The sequence below is a fragment of the Clytia hemisphaerica genome, unplaced genomic scaffold, assembly GCF_902728285.1.
Source record: "Clytia hemisphaerica strain Z4C2 unplaced genomic scaffold, Clytia hemisphaerica genome assembly, whole genome shotgun sequence".
NCBI lineage: Eukaryota > Metazoa > Cnidaria > Hydrozoa > Leptothecata > Clytiidae > Clytia > Clytia hemisphaerica.
The window spans coordinates 195,434-216,950 of record NW_027104039.1 but is presented as its reverse complement, the minus strand read 5'-3'; the positions used below and the strand labels follow the sequence as shown (position 1 = coordinate 216,950).

The following is a 21,517-nucleotide window of genomic DNA, read 5'->3' as shown; positions in this document are numbered from 1 at the left end:
AACAATAATCTTTTTACATTTTTACATCTTATTTCTGATGATGGTGAGGCATCATGAGATGTAGCATTTTTTTTTTTTTGATAAAGAAAGTTAGTCACTATTCATGGGAAAAGAGTTTCTTAACTATTTCTTTGCTATTTCTATTTACTTTTGTGAACACAAAATCATTGAAGTTTGGATTTGTCTTATTTCCCATTTACTGAAAATAGATTCCAATACAGTATGTATGTACATCAGAAAAATTCTGGCTGGCACTTGCGATATATTGTTTTTAAACTCTGATTACTTTGATGAAAAAGGTCAGAGTTCTTTTAGATTATTATCATTGCATCTGGGTGGGGGTTGTGTATGGGGGTTATTACTGAAGTTATCGTCATTTTGAACCATAGATTATACGACAAAAATTATGCCTCGTTGAGATGAGATGGGTTGTACGTTATCCAAATGTGTTGTGCACAACAAAAATTTCCTTAAATGTACACTTGGAGTTGACATTCATTTGAAAGATGCTCTACTCCAACTTTATCATGATCCAAATGCTGTCACTAATCCACTACCAACTAACGGAGTTGACCTTTTCAACTTTTTTAATGATCCAAAACGAAGGAATCGACTCAAAAGTTTGTTGAAAAACAAGAAGATTTTCCAAGACCAATATGACTTACTACTACCTCAACACGGTGTTGTGGATTCTTCGCTATGGGACATTACTCTGATCACTTTTGTTGGTATTCAATTCTTGAACCTCTCAGCAACATTGAAGAAAATAATGGAATCTTCACGAAAAACAAGAAATGATCTGAAACATGGTAATGCTGAGGACTACAAGTACCAACAAAAGTTTGATGACACCATGGATGACATTGAACAGCTGCTTATCCAACTCAATTATAACAAAATCGCCGATTTCAATCAATTACGAAATGATCATATTCAAATCGATTTCAATCTTTTATGTAAACACCACAATGCCTTAATGCAGAACCTTCAAACAAGATTGCTCCAAGAACACAATACAACGAAGAAAGAGCTTTTTAAAGAAATCTTGGAAAATTTACAAAACAGCAAACGTAAGGATCTTTTACCCACACTCAAAATAAAATCTGACAGTTTCTCGAATCCTTAAATTAAGCTAATGAGTTTTAGCCCGCTGCAGTGTACCTGGAATGAAAAGTATTTCTCTTTTGCATTTTCAGGAAAAAAGAAGCTTCATTCTCAGGGTACAAGGTAAATAAAATTCAAAAACATACTTGAAATTATTTTGGCTCCCACCTGTTTCACTTTCTAGGACAACCATGGCGTTCTAAATCCAAGGCCTAGCAAACGTGATCTGACGTCAAAATCCAGTAGGCCTATTTTTGAAGTCATTGAAGTTGACGTCACTTTTTAAAAACAAAAACAAACGTTCACACCCATTTTTGAGGTCTAGTAGGGGGAATTTTGTTCGATTTTTTGGAATCGCTTGACTGTTTTGTTAGAAGCACTTGTTATACATTTTTGGAAAGCTAAGGGGTAGGGGAATCGAAATTACTATGTTTCCAATTTTTTTTCGGACACTTTGGTGTGATTTTCGGACAAATATGACGGTCTCAGGCAAAAATCATAGGGTTAATGAAAATTTTAGCTCGAGAAAAAAGAGACCTGTTGTATATTTTTGGAAAGCTCTCAAAAAATTAAGATTAGAGATATATTGCAAGTATAGGTGATTTCTGTACCTAACTCGAGATATTAACCCTTGAAAACCGTGTTTTTCAGCCAGAAACAGCTATTTTGTCCAGTTTTTGCGCTTTTTGAAGCTCAATATCTCGAGTTAGGTACTGAAATCACCTATACTTGCAATATATCTCTAATCCTAATTTTCTGAGAGCTTTCCAAAAATATACAGGTCTCCGTTTTCTCGAGCTAAAATTTTCATTAATTTTTAACCCTATGATTTTTGCCTGAGACCGTCATATTTGTCCGAAAATCACACCAAAGTGTCCGAAAAAAAATTGGAAACATAGTAATTTCGATTCCCCTACCCCTTAGCTTTCCAAAAATGTATAACAAGTGATTCTAACAAAACAGTCGAGCGATTTTACAAAATGCCCTCTACTAGTCGCGCAAGACAAGAAACAAAGTTTAGACATTATAAATGGGAAGACAAAAAGTTGCTCTGAAAATAGCGAAGGTTTGCGCCAGAGAAATGACGAGTTTTTGAAGGATTGCCGAAATGTTCCACTAGAACGCCACGAGGACAACGAATTCCCATTAGATTATCTCAGACTGCCGAAGAGGGTATATCTCACTAGTCCGACACTTTCTAGTCCGACAGCAAAACAGTCTGAATGTAGACGAAATTGAATCAGCCTGGAAGTTTGTCTACTCCGACTGATATTTTGTCGGAAAATTGTCGCATTAAAACAAGCCTCTTCTTTTGTCTAGCAGCGGCCTACCCAAAATTAAGACGTCTTAGAAACCATGAACATATAAAAGATTATATGTTCATGTGGAAACGAAATATTTCGCCAATTCTGGTCGCTCAATTTTTTATCTTTTGAATATATCCTCTTCTTTGTCACTTATCAGTGAACGGTCCCCCCCCCCAACAGCAAATGTGTTTTCCAATTCCGACTAAAGAACAAATTTATTTCAGATATAAGCTGTTTTTGTAATAGGTCTATGTAAATTATTTGGCTTGCTAGTACAGCATGCTGCTGTTACTTTTGTTGAAACACTAATTCTTTCTATCACTCGTTGTCGGACAAAATCTGTTTCGGAAAACTGGCGTCAAATGTATTGTCGAACTTTTGAAAACTCCCCGCCAGAGAAGCTATGATAATTTTTCTAACTTTGACTTTAGGCTTTTGAGATCATTGTTCAAGAACATTTTGATCAGCCTTCACAAACCGACCCTTTCTATTGACAAAGTCTTAACTATCTCTTACGGTAAAGATGAGGGAGAAGATATCGAAATCGAATACGAAACCTTACAAGCTGTAGATTACACCATCACAGTGGATAATGATGAGATTTTAATCCACATTACCAAAGAACTTCTATCAGATTTCGAGTACCAAATAATAGTCACGACATTGCAAACAGACGGAACTGAAGAAGATAACCAATTCCAATTTCAAGTCAGAGGTAATTATCCGATTCTTTTCTCTTTTCAAATTTGAGCCTCTTGAATATGGAAGGCGCACGAGACTCTCCGATACCGATAAAATCATCACTTTTTTCCAGTTTCCGATCGATAAGTTTTCGTTCAAATGCCGATACCAAACTCTTACTGGAGTTTTTTTACTGATAGTAGGAGGGCCAAGCCTGGGGTTCCGTGACATATTTTCTACGACCTAGCCATTTTTAGTCTATTCCAAAGAACATTATTAAAATGCGCGCAAAAGTATAAAAACAAACTCAAACATAAAACCTACGGACCTGCCGAGGATACCAAAAACTAGCTAGAGAAGTACTACCCACTGGACAAAGTTGCCACATCTTTGACCCGTTCTGCCACTAACGTTGCAGATAATACATTCGAAGATAAAATAAACACTTGAAATGGACTGCCACCATCTATGACATGGGAGAAGAAGATTGAAAGGATGGAAAAAAGCATGAGAATTTTTTGAAAAGTTGGGTGATAGCCCGGTTCGATGCCTCGTATCCCCCGTGGCCGCTCACCGCAAAAGCTGGTGAACGACTGCATTTAAACTGAGTTGAAACCTTGAAAATTCATATATATATATTTATTAAATTTTAAACTAATTTAAAGCTCAATATGTCAAAACCTAAGGTAGGCTACAATGAGAAGGAAATGATGAAGTTAGGTTAGGATCTTGAAGTAGTAAAACATTAGAATTCGCAACACTGTCAAGAATATAATTATTGAGATACTTAGATAACTTCGAATAGGTGATTATTGAAATTAAAAAAAAAAAATTGAAAAATCAAATTGAATTCAACGATTTGCTAAAATGCCCTATCGAAATAAAATTTCCAAGCTAGATTTGCAAAGCTATCTTTTGATTCGATATGCTTTATGTTGATAGGTAAATCATTAAAACTTGTTCAAAGGTACCAGCCACACGATTTCTGTTTTCAACATCATGCAGAATAATGTTTTCAGGGCGCAGCTCTCTGTCAGGGTTGGTTACTTTGGATATGCGTAGGTAAGATGGCCAATCGGGGTTATGGAGTGCGCTGTATACGGCTTTGCCATGATGAAGTCGATCATTTCGGTGACGGGTAGCCATTTCAGCTCGATAACATCTTTGATGGAGGCGTGACGCTTCAGCACAAAACCAGCCGCGGCGTTCTGAACTTTCCGCAAACGTTTTAGTTGGTATTTGGCAGCATCTGAAATTAGCACGGATCCATACATTAATTTACTGAGGACCAAAGACTACACTAGCATTTTATGTTGGTGCCAGGTTGTGATGTTTTTAAACTGTTTCAATTTACGAAGTTTAGCGAAACAGCACTTTAGCGTCTGATTAACATGCTCAGTCCAATCAAGATGCTCGTTGAATTTGACGCCGAGAATTTTGAAGCTCCTGGACTTTTTCGATTTCTTGGCCGGCACTTTGTATATCGGTGACCAAGTCAGCAAGCGAGTGGCGTTGTGCTAGCTGTCTGGTTGAAAATACAGTCATTTTTGTTTTCTTAGCATTCAAACAGAGATTATGTATCTCTTTGATTTTTGCGTGACGTAGTAGTGTTGTGTCGTCGGCGTAGAGAAGATAGGTACTCTGACTATTAGTGTTTATTGTGGTAATGTATAAGTTAAGCAGAATAGGGCTGAGTATACTACCTGTGGAACACCGAACTGAACGTTTAACTTGTTAGACGATTTGTCGTCGATCTGAGCGTACTGTTTATGGTAGGACAGATAAGCACCGATTAGAAACAAGACTTGTCGGGAGAAGCCAAGATTGCTGAGATGCTCCAGTAATCCTCAAATTGCCCTCAATAAAAATTTACTAACATAAATAACTCTTACTTGGTGTGATTTAATAAGATATCGAACTAGGTAAATCAATTTGGTTTGGGGCCATCGATATAGTACGTACGCAGTGAAAGGGGGGAGGGGGTTAAGCAAAAACGTACGTCAATTGTTTGAATCACCTCATTTCTATTGTTCTGCGTGAAATGGGGGAAGGGGTTTAAAGTATTTGGAAATATTTTCCGTACGTACTATATGGACGACTTTTAGAATTCATAAAAGTAGTATGATAGTGCCGTCTGGGAATTCCTCAATAGCCACAAGTAAGGGGGCGGGATTTCGACACGGTATCAGTCTTTTTTGTCTGGTATTTTAAAAGTACTGTATTCTGGTATTTGAAAAGCTGCCGGTGACGGTAAATTGCCAAAAAGCTTCGGTATTTCGGCATTTGTACTAGTAATCTCATGGTTATTAGCCTCCGTCTCGGAAGAGGACTGGGCCCGAATTTGCGGACGTTTTCACAGTTTCACTTTCGTTTTCGGCTATACGACAGCGTTTTCAAGCAGAAAGCAGAGGAAATCTGTGAAATTATGGCAGGGAATGCTAACCTATTTTCCCAGTGTTTCTCAAGATTGGAGCAAGATTATTGTTCTAGAAAGTTCATAAAGGCCTTATAGTTTCAGATTAGTATAATTTCATCAGAAGAAACATTTACACCAAAGCTCCTTATTGATATGTGAAGGCTACCAAAAATAGCAATGTCCTCCATCAGAACAACTTTAACATAAGGGACAAGGACAGTCAAGAAGTCTACTTTGTTGAAAATTTGCACAAAATACTTAGAGAAAATGGTACTATGGAAGCCCATTCTATATTCCTAAATGATAGTTGAAAGATCAGCAGTTGAGAGGGTTGATTAAAAAAGAACTCCAAGCACACAATAAAGTATACATGTATATTTGTCCAGAAAAAACTGGCATGTTGTTTGCTTTGTTTTGGTGTTTAAAAATATGTATTTATCAGTCCTAAGAAAATATAAATTCAAATATAATGAGGGCAATGAGTCTGGTTAAATGTTACTTTATTTACAAGAAAGGATTACTGAAAAAATACTACTGTATGTACTACTGATGAACTAAACTCAAAAACTAAAACTTTACCATAAATTTACATTACGACAATTTAAAAATCTATCTTAATAGCAACAAAGAAAAAAACATGGCTCAAAGTTTTAAAAACAGAGCTAGTCAGAGCTTCAATTCAGTAGGTATAGAGCTTTCAAAATGTGAAAACAAACACTGCATTGGTTACTACAAGACATACTATCCACACGGTTTTTTCGATCCATGAAAAAAATAAAGTATTTACTCTCGGGTACCTAATAGCCGGGGGGGCCCGCTAATTAATTTTTCGAAAATTTTCCACCCAGGACATTCTTATTCCAACCCCCCCGCTTATTGATTTTTGGGAAAAATTTTTTAAAAGTTCCCTCTTTTGCCCTAATTCTGCTGTATCAGCCTCCTTTTCGAACATTTTCCACCCAGGACATTTTTATTCCAACCCCCCCGCTTATTAAATTTTGAGATTTTTTCCAACCCCCCCTGCTTATTCCAAACCCCCCGGCTATTAGGTACCCGAGAGTATCAAAAAAAGGTTCTCTATTTTTTTGGTAATCAATTCCAACAAACAACAATCAATATAACAGTTTTTTGAAAACCATCCCACAGTGTAAACATTATCAACCAACTAAACCCACACCGCCAAAATTGTAAAAATAAGTCAATATAATTTCTATCAACAATTTCTCGTAAAATGTTTTTTTTCCAACATTCTGATACCAATCATGGCTGGAGGCATCATTTGTGGAGTGACTGTGTGGCATTTCATTGCCATACCAAACATCAACCAAACAAAACTGACGCCAAGCCAAATCTGTCGATTAAAAATTTCCATGAAAATTATAATTGAAACTTATCTCGTAAAATGCTTTTTTCAACATTCTGGAGGTGTTCAAAGTTAGAGGTATCATATGTAGAGCCAAGAAATACATGAAAAGTCATTTCCTATCCCATTTGCCATGAGATATATGAGTCAACAAATCAAACAAAAACCAACAAATCATGTCTCTTCACTTTCATGTCACATCGTGTTTATATGGGGTAATCAGAAAGCCAATCCACAAGAAGAGCCATCTTCCTTTATTATGGAGTGTTCCAAAACTATTGGTAGGTGGTTTGGAAGTAAAGAAACCCACACAGTTTGTTTTATTTTGAAGATTTAACTTGAAAACAAACTGCATCTTTCCAGCAGAAACTCTTGTTCCAACCTGCTACATAACATTGGTCAGTCGGGTCTGCTACTAACATGTAATAGTTTTATTATAGCTGAGATTGAGAATCCGTAGGCAGAACTTGTAACATGTATTATGTGTATTATTATGTCAGTCGACTTGAATCATGATGCATTACTCACATTTCACTGGATGCATTTTCGCTGTGAAATTATCCGCAAATTTTTTTGACCGCGTTCTGAGACGGAGGCTAATAAGGGAAATTCGGGATAAATTTGCCGAGGTCAATTTTGAAATTTAAAACATTTCGAAATTTGACCGAGGGTAATTTATCCAGAATTTCACGAAAACAAGCATGGGATTCCTGGTTAATCTCATGGTTTGGATTGAAATTCTAACAATTCTGAAAGACGTCAATTTAACACTGGAAATCAATCTGAAAATTTAAAAAGAGGTCTCAAAAAAGTCGCGAATCGAGTTTTAATTGGATAGTATTCCATTTACTTAAGCCTTTGAAGTTATTTAAGAAGTCGAAAAAAGTGATGAATTTCTAAACGATTAAAATTTCACTTTTGCGGGAAATTACAAAATCTAGGAGGGAAATTACAAAATCTAGGAGGGAAATTACAAAAGCTAGGAGGGAAATTACAAGTTCGCGGGAAATTACAAATTAACGTAATCATAAACGTCAACGAATTTCAATCAACCTCGTTAAAGTTCGGTATTTCGGTAACTTTGAAATCTTTCCGAACTGTTTTCTTCATAAAAAGACATCCAAAAATCGCCTGCGGCGCTAAACTTTAATAAATTTTAGAAAACTACACCCATGTTTTCTAAAGCAATCAGTTTTGACACAGTATGTATATACCACTTTTTCCCAAACAGTAGCGTGGTGACCATGGGGTCAGAAACAGCTCCACCTCTGGTCAGCAGTGGCGTTGTGGGGAAATTTTTCTGGAGGGGCCAAAGTCAATTTTTTAAAAATGGCGCCCCCCCCAATTTTCGAAAGTGGTGCCCTCACCCACCAGTTTCTAAACTTTTACTAATTCATTTGCCTAGGCATAATGAGGAAGGAAATATTTAATGGAGAAGAGTAAATATATCTTTGATGAATGGAAAAAGGGAAAAACAGGCCCAACCATGGTTGGGGCCGACTAGAAAAATTTTGAAAAATCGACTGCCAAGATACCCTAAATCACTTAATAAAAATAGACAAATTTGACGCTTGCTAGAGTGAAAAGAAACTTAAAGAAACAATGTGTAATGCGAGCGAAGCGAGCGGAAAAACTGATGGTTCATGATTTAAATATTGTTGTCAGCAAATTAGTCTTGGGGCGCAGCTAGATTTTCATTTAATAATTATGCTAAATTGTACAAAAAAAACCTAGATTGCAAAGAAGTTACCAATTAACTTTATTGCGAGCGAAGCGAGCGAAAAAAAATGCAAGTATTTTAAAATTATCTCAGTAAAATTGGTCCTGGGCGCAATTTAAGGCGCATAAAGTATGATTTTTAAGATTGGGGCGTTTAGAAAATCTCTTTTGGCGCCCCTTACTCTTCGGCGCCCTTCAAAAAAGCTCCGCTGGGGGGGGGGATGGCCCCCCGGCCACAACGCCACTGCTGGTCAGTCTAGTGGCAACTCTTTTGTGGTTATAGTCCATCCACTATCCTTTAAATAATGACTTGTTACAAAAAAGTACTACCTTCTCTCAAGCACTTACAAATGTCTTTTTATTTTATTAGAGTAGAATTTGATCCAAAGGCAAATGAACGGAATACTGGAGTCTCTTTCCCCAATTTCACATCACAAAACACACTTTTAACTACACTGGTAAATTTCCCGGGCTCGCTTCGCTCGCATTGTTTTGTTAAAATGTTTCCCAAACCCTTGCGGGTTGCCTTTTTTTATTTGCCTCCCTTCTTGGTCAATCGAAAGACCTTCAGGATAGGTACTGCCTAATTCTCAAATTATATAATTAAAGGATTATCCATAAAAACAGCTTTTTGAGATAATTAGTTACAATAGTAAAGCCATTCTAAAACATGGATAATAAGAAAGTGTTACAATCAAAATTTTCTTGGGTCTCATTCCTCAGAAAAAAAATCTTAAAAACAGAAGCGTGTAACAAATGGCCATTTCCGGCCTTAGCCCTTTGGTTTTGCTCAATTACATGATAAAACATGTGTAGATGGTGTATCTTTATATGAACTAAAAAACTCCTTATCTCAAAATCTTGAAAATAGTGGTTTTTGCCCTAATTTTCATCCCCATTTTAATGAGAAAACAGTTATAACTTTTGATACCTTAATTTAGAAAGGTTTTCCGAAAATTTTCAAATAAATTAATACTTTGCGGACAATTTAAAGAAAATTTGAAACGAAAAGGTTTTGTTTTTAAATAAGAGTGATATTGTTTGCTTACTCGTCACTTTTAATTTACAAGCTTCTTCACATGGAATTGACACGGATGTGGAGCAATTTGGTCAGAAAGAGGAAAAGAAAGGCATTTTTTGTTTATATCAGCACAATATAACAATAGGGAGACACTGTCCTGATGTGAACCCAGGGGAGGGGGTACTCATATGATCTGGCCTACGTCATGTGAAGCGCTTAAGGGTGGGGGTTTTCAGCATCCCAAAATGCACTGTAAGGGTGTGTTTCTGTGAGATTGCACTACAAGGGTCGAATTTTAAAACAAATTCAAAATAATTGTTAAAAAGAAAGGTTTTTACTTCTCGTTTGTTTGAAAAAGTTTCTATTGTCTGATAATTACAGCTGACAAGAATAATTTTCTCAGTTTTTCTTTGAAACAGAAGATTTCCCAAGCTTCTTCTTTCACGCAGATTCACAGCTGAGAAATATAGTACACTAGGTAAATCAAGAGAAAATGCACTGAAAGGGTACCTTTTCAGCCATATTGAACTGCACTGTAAGGGTACGATTTTGAAAGCAGATTTTACGCGGCAGATACTGTCGTTTCGAAATCGAATGCCCCTCCCCCGGGGATATGAAATATGTGTCTGATATGAAAAGGGAACACTTATGTAAAAACAGAACCTTTAAAGGGACATAACAGTACTTGCGAAATTTGTAAACAAACTGTATGCAGCGGATACAAAATCAAAACAAATGTCACATGTCAAAATAAAAAATCAAACCAAATATGGCTAATTTTGATTGTTCAATTGTTTTACAAGTTTGTTTTGGACACGTGATTTTAATTGTTCTGTTTAATGACACGTGGTTCGCGCAATGTTTACATTTTACTACTTTAATTTCCCTTTAAATTACCCTCAAAACTTTTTTGTAAAAGAGGGTAATATAACATTCTATTATCGTCTTTTTAAAGTTCATAACGTCATTTTTGTGATTAAATTTTTAATTACTCTTGACAGGATAAATTACCAAACAAACTTGTAAAGGCAGTTTTTTGTTAAAAGTGTCAAGGAACCTTAAACAAAATCAAATCAGTTAACCAATTTTCTGACTTTGGTCAGAGCCCTTAAAGTGACAATTTTACGCATCGAAATTTTCTCAGTGAAAAATAGCCGTCTTTTATGGGTTTCAATCTTCTAATTTTTCTCAAAATTAAAACTCACTCATGGCCATTTTTTATACATGCATGGAATTTTGAGCGCCTACTCAAAATGGAAAAACAAGTAAATTTTTAACGTTGATAAATACACCCCCTTCTCACAGACCCGACTTTAGCCCCACTGAAAATAATCAAACAAGACGACTCAGAGTTGAAAATTTCGCATAGTGCTCGGATTATTCATAGATAAACTAATCATATTAAACGACCGGGGAGTACTAGAGTTGGAGAATATCAAGCCGGACCTGAGAAAACTGGCCCTAACAGAGAATAAAGTTACCCTTACAAAAACAAGGCGCGAAAAAGTGACTTATAGAGCACATTATCACATTTTCGACTTTTCAAGTTTTTCATACCTTAAATAAATCAGAGACTTGGGATGGTCAAAAACAGAACCTTAACATCAGCACATACCCGGCACCTATTTATGCCTAAGCACCCCCTCCAAACCATTAATAGAATGCAATAAATAGAACGGGGCTAGAAAACAGCTTTATTATCACCTAAAAGTGAATTATCAAGCCTGCTAGATAAAGCGAAAAATCAAATTTAACCAAAACAGATAAAAACTTCAAAGTATATTTTTTGCTATTTTAGCCTTTAGGGCTGTAACTTTTTATCTTATCTTTACGTTAAATATGCACAGAGATTCGAAATCTTCTATGTTCAATTATACTTCAATGTCAAAAGCAAAAAGTAACAAGCCTCATTTTCTCAATCTTCTGGCATTTTTCTTCATAGTTTCTCAATGAGCCCCCCCCCCCCCCAGCGGTACCCCTAATCACGCCATCACACAAAAAAAAATTCTCCATCACGCATCACGAAAATCGCTAAAATTTGTCATCACGCAAAAAATAGCGCAAATCACGCATCACGCCTCAAATTTTTGCCCTATCACGGATCACGCCAAAATCTTGATCACGCCATCACGCCAAAAAAAATCTCTAATCGCGCGCAAAAAAAAAAGCCCCAATCACGCCATCACGCAAACCACTGGGGGGGGGGCTCCTCAATATTTCAACAAATTTTAATCATTTGGATTGTTCACATTAGATACTACTAGATTTGGATTGGATTGCAGTTCACATTAGATACAACTAGACGGTCCCCGTCGTCGCAAACGCCGGTTTAGCTTGTGCATCAAAAGCCCTTAGGATGATAAGGATGGTATGATGATGCTCTCTAACTTTATTTTAAGGTGAATTTGAATCAGTTCTCGGGGAACATCGAGTAGTTGGAAAATTTCTCGTTAATGCCTTTTTACGCTTCAAATAGAATGTGAGAATATGACTTGAAATCTTCACAATAAAATTAGCTTAGTAAACAATAAACTATCAATCATGAGAGTTTCTTCAAGAAGTTTGAAAGCGATTTCAATTTAATTGAAAACGGGAACTTATTGAGCAATCAAAAACGTCAAATTGAGAGCGTCAATATATCATCAGTGTATAAGAATGGAAAAGATATGTTGCTGTATTCACGAATTTGAGGTCGACATGACGCGCCTTAAAAGACCAAATAATAAATACTTTGATTTCAAAACAATCATGGGTATATCCGGACTTAAGGGACAACAACTTATATCCATTTCTCGCGCGGAAGACCTCCGTTTTTTACCTGCGCATTGACTATTTAAAAACTATGATTAAAATCCATTTTTACTAACTTTTTCGTAGAAAGTGCCACGCCTTCTAAAGTTCGAAAATTTACGTCACATGGTGTTTTGAATAATTGACGTCAGAATTATTTTCGTCAAAAAGTCAGTTATACAATCTGTTACTTATATGTCACTTATATGTTATACTAGACTGGTATACAACCTGGAATGCTGGACAAGGATTGACAAAAGAGAGATGGAAGAGCTAGAAAAAGTGCAAGCAAGGATATACTTAAGGCCATTCTAAAAATGCTATCATCAACTCCTTACTTATAATTAGGCATCCTAAAAGAGACTGGGATAATTGCCTATTGAGAAGAAGGTGGGAACAAAGTCTGAGATCAAGAGAAAACGGAAAGGAAGAACAATCATCCTCGAAAATCTTCGCAGAGAAATGACACGTCAAGAGCTGAAAGCGAACGATCTTGCTCAAGCAAAAGGTGCATCCAATTGGTTGACCACTGTACCCCTGAAAAATTCAACCTATCAAAAAGGGAGTTCTTCGACGCAATTGCCGTCCGATACAGATGGAAAATGAAGCACCTACCATCGACATGTGCGTGTGGCAAGTCGTTCTCTGTCGAGCATGCACTTTCCTGCCCTAAAGGAGGGTTCATCTACCAGCGGCACAACACTTTGAGGGATACAATTGCTCAAATGTTGAATCAAGTGACACATGATGTCGCTATCGAACCAACGTTGGAGCCGATCACTGGCGAACGTTTAAACAAAGGTGCGATCACGACTGACAACGCGAGGGCTGACAACAGGGCTGGAGGCTTTTGGGTTCGTGGACAACGAGCATTTTTTGATGTAAAGGTATTCAACGCCTATGCTCTGAGATACACAGCCCAAAGTCTCAAAAGCGCTTTTGCGTCCAACGAACGGGTTGATCATGGATCATTCACTCCGTTAATATTTTTCATGAATGGTGGAATGGGTACAGAGGCTGGGCACTTCTTTGGAGCGTTAGATAATCTACTAGCGGATAAGACTGAAGCTCACACGTCTCAAACTAAAAATTGGATTCGAACAAAAATTTCGTTTGCTTTAACGAGATCAATCGTAACATGTATTCGCGGTACACGAACACTAAAACCAAACCTTAGGTTTGATGAAATCGATTTGTTAAATAACAATATTTTGAAATCTTAGCTTTTTATAGATTTTGGTATTTCTCATAGTTCTAATTTAAAGTTTTCACCGTATTTTCCATTGCTTTTGCTTATTCCTAGAATTTTTAAATACATTTACTTTCGCGAAAAGGGCTAAAATTCGCGAAAATCGCGAAAATCGCGAAAGTTTCTGCTCGCGAAATTTGTACGCCTAAAGTAACTTCAATATTTAGACCACTAAGGGAACTTATTTTGGCGGTAAATAATTTTGGCGGGTAGCAAAAATCCTAAAAGAAATTAATTTTGGCGGGAACTAATTTTGGCGAATGACAGCGTAAATTTGTTCTATTTGGCCTTATTATGAGCAACATTGATGAATTTCAGGGTTCATTTAGGCAAAAAAACAAAACAAATAATTTTGGCGGGAACTAATTTTGGCGAATTTTGTCTAAATCCGCCAAATCCGCCAAAATTAGTTTCCTTAAGGTATGAAATTTACAAAACTTTGTTTTTATTTTCAACCAGATGAAGGATCAAGTCAAACAGTGACGAGAAGGGAAGACATCTTACTATGGGCATACAATGATGGTCTTTCACAAAACGCTCACCATTTCGCTATCAAAACACCAATACAAGAAGACCAACGTTGTCGACCTCTACGTGCTGGACCAAGTATTGCTAAAACTGTGCAACAATTTCGAGAACGAGCACAGAAATATTACGACGATCATAAAACCCTGACAAGATTCCCACCATCACATTATTTGGAAAGCAATTTCACGACTCAGTTTGCAGAGAGATTTGAGAGGTCGAGTCATTTTCAGCAAGAAGATGTAAAAATCTTGACACCATACAACCCCGTTGATCATCTCAAAATAATAGGTGTGAATATGAAGCAATGTTTTGAGGAAATCGTCACTTCAAAATGCCAATCGTTTGATAATGTCGTGGTTACTGTCAATCCTGGACAACGAGTTGTTTTGGTCAGTGTAGTCGTAAATCAAACCGATCCTCAATCCATTCAAACGGGATTATTACAGCAAAATGACATTCTCAAAACTGTTTATGTTGCCAGCAGCGACCAGTTTAAAAATGGGTATATCTCAATCGCTGGTTTACTCGTCTGTCCCAAAGTTGAGGAGAAAGATTTTAAAACACTTCCATTTCTCGACAAAAGTTTCCTCGATTCTTCATTATTTCTCTTGAAAGAAGAATGGGAGAACCCTGCAGCCTTTGACCTTAAAATTAATGATCTTCTTCAGAAAATGACCCATGAAATGAAGCAGATTCGACCTGTAGGTTCGAAACCAAATCGAAATCTATTGGAAACACTTTGCGGGGAGTTAATGGCATCCATGGCTCAAACTAGTCTTTATCTTCCGAAAGTGACAGATGATGTAAACATCAAGATAGACACAATTCTTTTGACTAGTGAACAAATTTACATAATTAATGACCCCGCTATATGGAAAATTATCAGGGGTCCATTTGGGAGTGGAAAATCAATATTACTTCATGAGATGGTTCGAAAACTCTTAAAGGAGGATGACAACAAACCCATTTATTACATCAGTTTCGACCCTTACTCCCTTGTTGATGCGAAATGTCAAGAAGCCTTCGACCTCCTTTGTTTGAACGAAAATAAAGAACATTTGAAGTCGAGAATTAAAGCTATGAGTATCGGTGACGCATTGGCTGATTGCAAAAATGTTTCGATTGAAGATGTTTATAGTTATACAAAACCACCGAATAAGACCGTGGCTGCTGTTCTTAATCATCTTCTGGAAAAGGACAAACTTTTGAAAGAGAAAGCCGGAAAAGAATCACCAACATGTGCTGACAATATCCAAACAAAGTAAGTGATTTGTTCAGTGATCCACCGGCCCTGTGAAACGTAGCCTGGGGATCCATGCTATGATTTCTTATTTATATACTGATGGAGAAATGAATAGTATGGTTAGGGCTGAGAATTTTAAAAATTTCAAATTTCAAACTTTCTTTTACGAACTTTTTTTTATTGAGAATGCAACTAAATTCTCTTTTCAGCAGGGCCTTATCTGTATGACTAAATTGCATGTTTTCTAAATTCTTTGTGGAAAATATTTCTTTTACTTCTTTTCTTGTATTAGTCCGTCAAACACAATGAGACGATTTCGTTCAAAGAAATTCTTAAGACAACAATGGAAGATAAAGATACCTATCATATGTTACCTATCAATGTTTTTATCGATGAATTTCCACAAGAGTTCTTGACTGAATCTTACGTTAATAAGCTCCAAATATTTCTCGAAACTAAATTCCGAGATTCAACTTTTGTTCTGGCATTACAAAGCGTTTATAAAAGAAGAGAGCTGTGCACTAAAGGTAAACTTTCATCTTGCTTTGGCAAGAACTTATTTTGGTAATTAAAACAATAAATCATTTCCATATATAGAAACCTTTACCCATAAATAGATAGACATCGATTTCCCGAAGCCAAATAAATTTGAACCACCCCCCTTCTCACAGATCCGGTGGGATTTTTTCAGCCAGTGGTGGTTAAAATAACGAACCAAAACTCGATGATGTTCCCATGTTTCTACGACTGGGAATTCGAAATCCATTGTTTTCGATCCAGAAAACTCGTTGGGGATAGAAAAAATAGCACAATATTTGGCATGAAGATTTGCTTATCTAATTATTTCACAGGGATATATATTAGAGTATAATTTTCTTCTGGAGATGATATTTTGGCCAATTTTTCTAGTGGGAGGGAGTCCCTGTGGGTCTGTGAGAAGGGGGTGTTTTAAAATAAAATCTAGCATTTATATAACCTATGTACAGAGAATTTCAAGAAGTATAATTTTGACGTTTTAAGGTAAAACTGAAGTACAAGAACATTTCGACTTGGCGAAAAGTAAAATGACTGTCTTCAACCTGACCAAAACAATGAGAATGTCCGTGGATATCCACCAAATGGTCGAAATTCTTCAGAACCAAATCGAAAAAGACCCAATTGTCATTCCACTGGAAAATGAACCAACATTTCTCGAAAAAATTCTCACTACCCCTTTTTGGAAGAAGAGTGCTGATGAAAAAAAAACGAGAATAAAAACGGAAAGTACTAAAGGTGCTAAAATGTTAGAAAGTAATAGAATAGTGACGAGCAAAAATTCAGAGAAAAGAGATATTGACGCTGCTACAGAGGACAAATCAAACAAAACCACTATTGAACCAAACAATTACCTCTCAAACATTCTACGAAATGAGAACCCTGTTAAGTATGTAGAAGACATGGCGAAATTCACTGACCCAGAGAAAATGGCGAGTGAAATGAAGTTAAAATCTGGTAATGCAACGAAAACTTTAAAGACAAATCTATCATACGTTAAAGGCTCGAGTGGACACAATATTCATAGTGACACAAAGCCAAGAATCGTTTACTTAGATAGGAAGTTTGTGCCTTATAGTTATGAAGTTGTTCCGTGTTTGTCAATGATTTTTAAGAAATATGCAAGAGAAGATCTTAAACTAACTGTCATTTGCAATACTTTAGAACAAGTAAGAGTTATTGAAATCGTTCTTAACAACTTATACGGGTGGATAAACATTGGTAGATTCATCCCTTCATTATTGGAGGAATATCCAAGCCCCGAGGACAAGAAAGCAGCGCTCTCAAGGTCGAATAAGGTATTAATAACAGACTATCGAGCCTTTCGGGGATGTGAGATCGAACATTGTGTGCTCTTTCTGGACCCGAGTGAACAGATCGCAAAGAACATGTACACTGAGATATTGACCAGAGCTATCAATCAACTGGTACTTTTAGTTCAACCTTCAACCCAAACTGATTCTTTCATGCTGACGAAAGTGTTGAAAGAATGGCAATTAAAAGACTTGGTCAACACCACGAAAGCTAAATTGTCTAAGGAAAGGGACGCCGAGGTTAAAATTTCCCTTACTGACGAAAAAGGTCCAATTTCCCAAACCTTTAAAATATCTGATGAAGAAATGGAAAGGTTCCAAAGTAAAGCCTTCATCTCAAAAAGACCAGCACTCATCAATAAGTAAGTTCTGTTGCTTTTTCCTCTCATATCTTACTATAAGATTATTTATTATATTCACTTATTTACATCGCAAATGTGAAGTTTTCAGAATTACTACTAGTATTCGCGGGAAGTAACCTTCGCGAATTTTTCTAAAAATTTGCAAAGCCGCAAAAAAAAATTAAGAAAGCTGGGACCATTTTTGGAAGCTCTGAATAGCAATATAGTGGAATTTCAAAGCAAAAACTGACAAAATTACGTCAAAATAATGTTATAATTTGGCCATAACTTAAGTTAAATCCGTCATTATTTTGTGTAGGTTGTCAACAAAAGTACTAAGAAATGACTGAAGGGTATATAACTGGTTTCCATCTCAAAATTTCATAAATTTGAGGCTACCATACAATAAAAACATCCAAATTCAGGCAACAACTACCAACAAGTGGTGTATTTACCCCCTGATTTGCCCACAGTGACCCTGATTACAGACAATGAAAACCACAAATAACTTTCCCATTGCTCCTATTACAAAATGAGTGGTCAGAAATAAAATTGGTACACCATAAAACCGCTTTATGGGTGAAATAGGTCCAAAAACGATAAAAATCGCCTAAAATGGGCATTTTTACCCCCTGGTTTGTCCATTTGCACCCTGGTTTTGTTAGTTTTAAGTCAGTATTGTAATCTTTCAGGATATATTACACGAAAATCATGTTAAAACTATTTTTGATGACGTTTTAACCAAGATTAGTGGTGAAAATTGCTCAAATAAGGAAAAAACCCATAAAAATGGGCAATTTTACCCCCTGCAGCCCTGAAATAATACTAAATACTGTTTATTTGAAAATTTTCTGATGTATTGCATCAAAGTCTATCATAACACCTAGTTTGTGTCTCATTAAAAGTTGTTTGGGTAGGTCCCAGACTTAAAAAGGGTCAAAATTTAGTTAAAATACCCAAATTTTCCCCCTTTTTCCCCAGGCAAACCTATAAAAATAATTTTTCATAAAAACTTTTTGCCGAAAATAATCATCAGCCTACCTTGAAACTTTTTGCAAAGTTTCAAAGCAATTGGTTAACTGATTGACTAGATACAGCAAATTATATCATCCCTGGAATGGCATTTTCCTTAACAAATCCTTACAAAGGGTAAAAGGTACCCCCTAAACTCGGGCCCAGTATGAAAAATTGACCAGGAGTTAGCTTTGGGGACCGACCATTTCTTAAACTAGGATAGTTGAGGATTCCAAAAATATATAGTTTATCCTGTAGAATCTTGGGTTAAGCAAAAGTGCTTATTTAAGGAGATATAGGATTTGGCTCCCGGACTATCAGACTCAGGCACCTAAATGCATCCCCCATTAATTATTTTTTCGAAAGTTTTCCAACTTTTTTCATTTTTATCAATTTTTGGGAAATTTTTTTTGAAAGTTCCCTTCTTTGCCCTAATTCTGCTGTATTTGCCTCCTTTTCCACCCGAGACATTTTTACTCCAACAACTCCCCCCGATTATTACGTTTTGAGAATTTTTCTACCCATCCCGCTTATTCAAAATCCACCCCGTTTATTAGGTACCCGAGAGTACGCCTCCTCCCCACAAGGAGACAAATTTCAGCCACATATCATTTCTTGAAGCTAGGGCCTTTTTTAGGCTAATTCTGCCTGACTTATTTTCATTTTTTATAGTAAATGGGACGCTCGAATGAACAACAAAGAAGTGAAACTACTTTTACTTGGAACTCATGATTCTGGTAAAAGCACTATGATAAAACAAATGCGCTGTATAGCTGGCAAGCTTTCTGAAGATGAATACGCCGGCTATAGAGAGCTCGTTTATCATAACATCTTAAATTCGATACAAGATATTCTTCAGGCAGCACTCGGAGTTTTGAATATCGAATTCGGAGAAACGGGACGATACAAAGATGCTCGTCAAATTCTCTCCCTCGATGTATGGGGCGATGAATGGATAAAATCATTGTCCGTGTCCAATCATTTTACCACAATTAAAAGGTTATGGAATGATGAGGGTGTACAGAAATGTTTCCAAAGATTAAATGAGTATTATTTGAATGAATCTGCGAAATACTTCTTGGATGATTTGGATCGAATAGCTGCATCTGATTATTATCCAACACAGCAAGATGTCTTTCGAGTTCATTGGAGAACAATTGGTATCAAGGAGGATACATTTTCGTACAGGGGTTTGAATTACGGGATGGTAGATACAGGAGGTACTCGTTTTGAACGTAAAAAATGGAAACATACGTTCGAAAATGTTACTGCAGTGATTTACTGTGTTGCTATCAGTGAATATGATTTGAGTTTAGATGAATCAGAAAATGTTAACCGTTTAGAAGAAAGTATTAATCTGCTGAAAAGTATATCGGAACATCAAATGCTAAAAAACAAACAGATTATCCTCTTCTTAAACAAGACGGATGTATTCTCAGAAAAGATGCAAAAGTTTCCACTGAAAGATTATTTCCCAGAGTATACAGGCACGAACACTTATGAAGGTTCTACGTTCATACGAGAAAAACTTGAAAGTGTTTGTGGACGAGCAGTACATACGTATTTTACATGCGCGATAGATACAAAAAACTTCCAGAATGTTTTCGATTTAGTTCATGAAGTAGTACTTGAAAACCTTCATTAATATGTACAATCATGTTCAATTATATTAAGATTTTTGTGTATTTCAACGTTTTTCAAAATTTAAAGTTCGGGCGGGAATTTTTTCCACCCCCCGGCTTTTAGATACCCGAGAGTACGCCTTCCCGCCTCTCCGAGTGTAGTCCTATCATAAAGCATCATGGTACCTGTGTGCAACGTCTGGAGTAGCACTATGACTTCCTACTCGATAGAGAGAGAGCTCTAGTTTAGACGGTCGACTTTCCATCTTGCCTTCCCTCGTTATTCTGACAAAAGTCGGCAGAAAGCTAGCTCTCTAAAGTATGCGATGCCTTTTTTGACGTCAATGCAATGACTTCTTTTAATATTTTTTCAAGCAAAGATTTGAAACTTTCCGACTATCTTCAGCTATCTCCCCCACATCGAAAGAGGGCAAGGCAGAAAGTCGGCCGTCTAAACTAGGTCAAATCCCTGTTTCGAGAGGAGTAAGACCCATTCCGGTAATCTGTGAGGTGTAATATTCATATCTAATCGTTTCCTAATTATAAAAAAATTTGTATATTATGTTTTGAAATATGTAGTTCTCTTTCATTGAATCTTTTCTATGTTTCTAATTCGTGAGTTAATTGGTACCGGCTATCATCCAAGGTCTTGGATTATTGTCATGGTTACTTTTGTTGTGTATTGAATGCGTGATGAATAGATTCCTTACCTATGTCGTTACAGTGTAATATTCAGACACGGTGATCAGGGCTTGATAAAAGGCTGTTCTCAAATCCTGCTCTGATAATCATGGTTAAGGCATGAACTTATAAACGACTTGACATACCATTGAAGCGAGCTTTCGTTGCCACCTATTGTGCAAAAAAATCATAAAGAATCTCGAGAAAAGCTAATAACCAAGTAATTGGTAATGTGCTCATAAAGAAATACCGAATTTGGCCCATTTTTCTATAAAAACACGTGTAGCAAATCTAAACACAAATATTCTTCCAAATCAAGCCTTCATGAACAAAAAAACAGCATCTATCTCATCTAAAATTTGAGTAATTTGGTTACAAACATTGATCCAACCTTATAATAAATAGTGATAAATTAGCAAATTTTTTAGTCGTTTTTTGACTTACATTTGCCGAAAATTTTTTTTTTTTTCAATTGGGCTCCGTCATTCGAGAGTTTGTAGTTATGCATCTTTGAGCAAAACATCATAAAGAATCTCTAGCCAATCTCGAGAAAAGCTGGTAACGAACGAACGAACTAACTAACAAACATGG

General features: G+C 36.4%; 1 protein-coding gene across 2 annotated transcripts; it reads left to right on the top strand.

Moving 5' to 3' along the window:
* The first annotated feature begins 387 nt into the window (after positions 1–387).
* LOC136811791 (uncharacterized) lies at positions 388–20,839 on the top strand. Of its 2 annotated transcripts, XM_067068420.1 has the most exons (7): positions 388–1,070; positions 1,197–1,227; positions 2,843–3,126; positions 14,110–15,439; positions 15,714–15,948; positions 16,442–17,630; positions 19,296–20,839. In XM_067068420.1, the coding sequence occupies exons 5-7, from the start codon at positions 15,765–15,767 to the stop codon at positions 20,266–20,268; spliced, it is 2,346 nt and encodes a 781-aa protein (XP_066924521.1). In that variant the 5' UTR covers positions 388–1,070; positions 1,197–1,227; positions 2,843–3,126; positions 14,110–15,439; positions 15,714–15,764; the 3' UTR covers positions 20,269–20,839. The 2 variants fall into 2 exon arrangements, with proteins under 2 accessions (XP_066924521.1, XP_066924519.1); XM_067068418.1 differs by lacking the exon at positions 19,296–20,839 and having other exon boundaries at positions 16,442–17,096.
* The last annotated feature ends 678 nt before the right edge of the window (positions 20,840–21,517 follow it).

Excerpts from the sequence above, each read along its gene's own strand:
- LOC136811791 (XM_067068418.1), top strand. The coding sequence starts at position 425 with ATGGGTTGTACGTTATCCAAATGTGTTGTGCACAACAAAAATTTCCTT. Across the intron at positions 1,228-2,842 it reads CTTCATTCTCAGGGTACAAG|GCTTTTGAGATCATTGTTCA; the intron begins GTAAATAAAATT and ends CTTTGACTTTAG. Across the intron at positions 3,127-14,109 it reads ATTCCAATTTCAAGTCAGAG|ATGAAGGATCAAGTCAAACA; the intron begins GTAATTATCCGA and ends ATTTTCAACCAG.